Below are 4,431 nucleotides of genomic sequence, written 5' to 3' on the forward strand. Positions count from 1 at the left end.
GAGCAAGAGGTTAGCCACATGAAAACTAAGTGGTATAAAATCGCACAAATGCCCAATGTCCTCGGGGCAATAGACTGTACGCACGTCAATTTTATTCCACCAGTGGAGGAGGAACACATCTACCGTAACAGGAAGATGGGCCATTCGATGAACATTCAAATGGTCGCTGGGCCTGATCTGCAGATCATGAGCCTAGTGGCAGGGTTCCCAGGATCCTGTCACGACAGCCACATTCTGCGGAACTCTGGCCTATATACCAAGTTTGAGGATGGCAATCTCCCTGAAGGATGGCTGCTTGGTAAGTTATTCATGTGGTGTTCTCCGATTGTGCTAAACAATGTTGCTAACAACCTGATATGTTTCTAGGTGATTCTGGTTATCCCTGCTTACCGTGGCTGATGACGCCAATGCTGCGTGAGGACACGGCAGCGCAAACCACATATAACAGGGCCCACAAGAAGACCAGAGCAGTGGTGGAACGGGCTTTTGGACTACTAAAAATACGGTTCCGGTGCCTTGATAAGTCCGGTGGCTATTTACAATACAGACCTCCCAAGGTAGTTGACATTGTAGGAGCCTGTGTGGTGCTGCACAATCTGGCAATTAAGCACAGGGTTCAGGACTACATTGCTGAGGAAGAGGGCATGGTGGAGAACATCCATGCCTTGCAGTATGATGGACCAGCCAATGACCAGGGAAATTCTGTAAGAGCACAACTGATCAATCGGTTCTTTGCTTATTAAGTATCTTTTTTTTGTATAAAAACGGCCCCAAAAATTAATTCTTATGCCTTGTTTATCCCTGAGCAAAGTATCCGATCACATTGGCCAATGGTGATCCACTTCTAAACATGTACATGTGTCAGTTAAAGATAAATAACAGTGTTAATGCTCTGCACATCAGAATTACAGCCCACCTTCCAAACGTTTATGTGCTGCAGCAGTGTTTTTTTTTTTTGTTTTTTCAAAAATAAGCAACTGCAGTTGAAAAAAAAAAGTGTAATGTCTGTTTAACAACTTCCTAGTGTTTAATCTTGGTCAGCAATTTAGGAACAATGTGGATGTCAGATGTGTGGACAGAGTTACTGCCCACACTATTTGCACGTTACCATTTGTAATTTGAAGTATGACCAGGGGTGCACCGGGCCATGCTGCTGCCTGAGTTGGGGATTAGAAAGACCAGACCATTACAGGATTTAATATGGACCTCACAGAGATACTTTAATGTTTTAAGGCATAACTACCCCAAGTTGAGGTTCACAACATTGTGAAATGGCATTTTGTGCGCAAACAATTACTTGAAAAAAATGCATGTTTTAAACACAAAACAGAGACATGCATGAATCATAACACAAACAATTAAACAAGACGTCCAAGACACCAAAAGCACAGTATGCAGCAGCAGTTAACATAATTATCTTTAGAAAAAAGTAGGGGTAACCAGTTCCAAGCTGCACTTACTGCTGGCCAGAACGGCTTGCTTGATCGGCCAAAAAAAGGCCAATCAAACTGTTCAAGGTTCCAAAATGCTCGTTCAATTGGGTTAGCTGCAGGTTCGTAGCGATCTGTTGTTGCCGGATACCGTTAAGCTGCCGCTGCAACATTTTGCGGTGCTGCTGTTGCATCCTGTAGAAACGACAGCTCGACTGCATTTGCAAACTAGGTGGGGGGCCAGCACTACGGTCAGCTCGGTTTCTGCCAACCGCACCCCTACGTGTGTTACTTACAGGGGTGGATGTGGTGGGTGCAGCAATAGGTTCTTCATTCAGACGCTGCACCTCACATTGGTCCCCATCTATGAACTCCACGGGCAGAATAATTTCCCGTTCGTCCTGCTGGGACGACAGTTCTGGTGGAATGTCCAACTCTGAAGGCGTGTTACTGTCCTGTACATGTTCCTGCACCGGACCTATGCAAAAAAAACGACAACGGTTAAAAAGAATGCTGTCATCCAGCACCAGCAGCATACAGGGCAGTAGAGGCAGCGTCTGTGGCAGTGCCCCAACTTTCTCGCCCTGCCGCCATGGCTGCAAGCACAGAGACCACTTTCCCGCCGCCAGAGTATGCGCTGGGCGGCGCCTCTGCCAGTGGGTTCCTCTAACGTAATACAATGACATCTGAGTAGAGGGACAGCCTAGGAGGTATTCCCCCACCCAGGCCCTCCCTCTAGTCTGTCGTGCGCATGGTACGCCACGGGAAAACACTTGTGATGTTGCCAAGCGGCGTAGACTCGCTCACCAGGTAAGTGGTGCATTGTCTGCTGTGCTTGCATCTGCTGCGGACTTGAGAATATTTGCAAGTGCCTCTACTGCAGGGGCAGGTTATGGGTGTCAAGGTTGCGCCCATGTGGAACGAACAGTCCACTGTGTGAAAGGAGAGCTAAAGTGGCCAAGCGCCATGGTAAAAAAGCCATACTCTGGCCGAGTAGCAGCCTGTCTTACATCATCAGAAATGTATCATGTTCCTGCATATGGATAACTGCAATGGCATAATTGATTAAAAGGATGATCAGTGGGGCACAGCATACCTGCAACTGCAACATCAGGACCATCGGTGTCTATGGTGTGCGGAAGACCAATCAAGGTCGCCGGATTTATTAGGCCCTCAATGAGCTTCTCTGCGTCGGTCAAAAGCAACCGCCGAGGGCAACCTCCACCAGTGCCGGTGCTGTAATGCAAAGGTAAGAATATAGAACAGCATGTACGCTCGCATTTAGAACGTGGAGCAGCCAGCACCAGTTATGACAGTTGGTGACAGATATATCTGCACGTGTGTGTGTGTGCCATGGTCGCAGGCAGGGCTGCCATTAGGAATTATGGGGCCCATGACAGCCTCTAAGCCTGGGCTTCCCCCCCCGGAAAAAAAATTGGACACCTTCCTTTTCCTTGCCACTGGCATCTGCAAGGCACGGTGCACCCCTGCAGCCAGCATTTTTAGTGCAACAACTGTGGTAGCGTAAAAATTTAGAAAAATGAATAACCAAACAGCAGGAAGGAATAACCATGATCATTGCAGCGGAAGATCCACCCAAAAATCCAAAATAAAAAACCCACCCCTGCCGCAGGGTATCCCCTTTTGGGATGCCCCACGGCCCTAAGCCCCCGGGGCCTATGCTCCAAGTGCAGCATCCCCTGGTGACGTCACCTCACAGGAGTCTATGGACGTTCTGCGTCCATATACTCCTGCACAATGACCCCTTAAGGGGATGCCCCGCAGCTGGGGGAGGGGAACCGAGTATTTGGTTTGTTGGCCGGAACATCCGCATTAAGCAACTGAAGTGAACTTTGCTCACCTGTACTTCCGTAGATCTGAGACCTTTTTACGGACCTGTGTTTTTAGATCTTGGTATCTCTTTTTACATTTCGCAACACTCCTTCTTTGCCTCCCAACGGAATTTACGGCATCGACAACATCACCCCAGAGGTTTGCTTTCACGGACATTTCAGTCCGGTTTGACAGCCTTCCCATTAATTTATCGAAATGCTCCGTAATTTTTTGTGCCAAAACAAGATTCTCGATCTGAGAAAAACGGGTGTATTTTTGAATAGAACCACTTCGCTCTTCAGCTGAACGAACCTCCATGCTTTCCTCTGGGGAATTGGAACCTAGCTCCTCAGACTGATGGCTTGCAGGTGATGAGTGGCTCAAAGGAGTGGAAGCGCAGGATTCTGGCCTCATGACAGGTCTGTCAGTATGCAGTGTTTGATCTCCAGCAGCCTGCACTTCACCACTGGCCTGACTAGAGGAATGCTGTACCCTGCTGGTGCTTGCCCTGCTTGTGGAGGGCCTAGGACTGTGGCTCCGTGAGCTTGAGTTGCTAGGCAAACTGACATGTGACTCCTGTCTCCTGCTACTTCCACTGTGTCTTATATGCCTGGAGATACTACGGCGGCGTGAACTGCCGTGCCCATGCTGAGTCTGTCTCCCTGCAGCATGTGAGCGCTCTCTGTGTGTATTATGTCTGTGGGAAGACATGCCAAAAGGTGACTGATTGCTGCAGCTAATACACAGGCAACAGCTGCGGGCAGGAGCACTATAAACCTAACCTCACTCCCCTATCTCTCTCCTATCACTCCTACCTATCTCTATCTCTATCTCCTACCTATCTCTCTCTCTCTCCTATCAAACCAGATGTGTGATGCGCATGCACAAGTGTAAAGCTGTTCCCGCAGGGGCGCACTTCCTGTCCACACACGAGACTCCAGCAGCTTCCTGCACAGAAAAATACGCAAGTTTGTGACGTAAATCCGCATCGGAACTCGCAAACTCGCATGAAAAGCACCGATTTCCGCAAGCGAGTTTCAAAATCTCGCAACGACTTCCGCAACCATTCGAACAAGGGAATTAAACTCGCAAGCTTCTAAGAATCACGCGAGCAAGCGAGAACAGCTCGCATGCGAGATGAAACTCGCATGCGGAAAAAAAAGAAACG

General features: G+C 48.6%; 1 protein-coding gene across 1 annotated transcript; it reads right to left on the reverse strand.

The window, feature by feature from the left end:
- Positions 1-1,129: 1,129 nt before the first annotated feature.
- Positions 1,130-4,125, reverse strand: LOC143782234 (uncharacterized). Its single transcript, XM_077269460.1, has 3 exons — positions 3,292-4,125; positions 2,527-2,666; positions 1,130-1,908 (listed from the first exon to the last, which is right to left on the reverse strand). The coding sequence occupies exons 1-3, from the start codon at positions 3,972-3,974 to the stop codon at positions 1,457-1,459; spliced, it is 1,275 nt and encodes a 424-aa protein (XP_077125575.1). The 5' UTR covers positions 3,975-4,125; the 3' UTR covers positions 1,130-1,456.
- Positions 4,126-4,431: the final 306 nt, after the last annotated feature.

Source organism: Ranitomeya variabilis, chromosome 6, assembly GCF_051348905.1.
Source record: "Ranitomeya variabilis isolate aRanVar5 chromosome 6, aRanVar5.hap1, whole genome shotgun sequence".
Lineage (NCBI taxonomy): Eukaryota > Metazoa > Chordata > Amphibia > Anura > Dendrobatidae > Ranitomeya > Ranitomeya variabilis.

Bases quoted from the DNA above. Each gene is read 5' to 3' on its own strand.
- LOC143782234 (XM_077269460.1), bottom strand. From the start codon at position 3,974: ATGTCTTCCCACAGACATAATACACACAGAGAGCGCTCACATGCTGCA. The intron at 2,667-3,291 runs GTGAGCAAAGTT...TTTGCATTACAG, and splicing joins TCAGATCTACGGAAGTACAG to CACCGGCACTGGTGGAGGTT. The intron at 1,909-2,526 runs GTATGCTGTGCC...TTTTTTGCATAG, and splicing joins TCCTGATGTTGCAGTTGCAG to GTCCGGTGCAGGAACATGTA.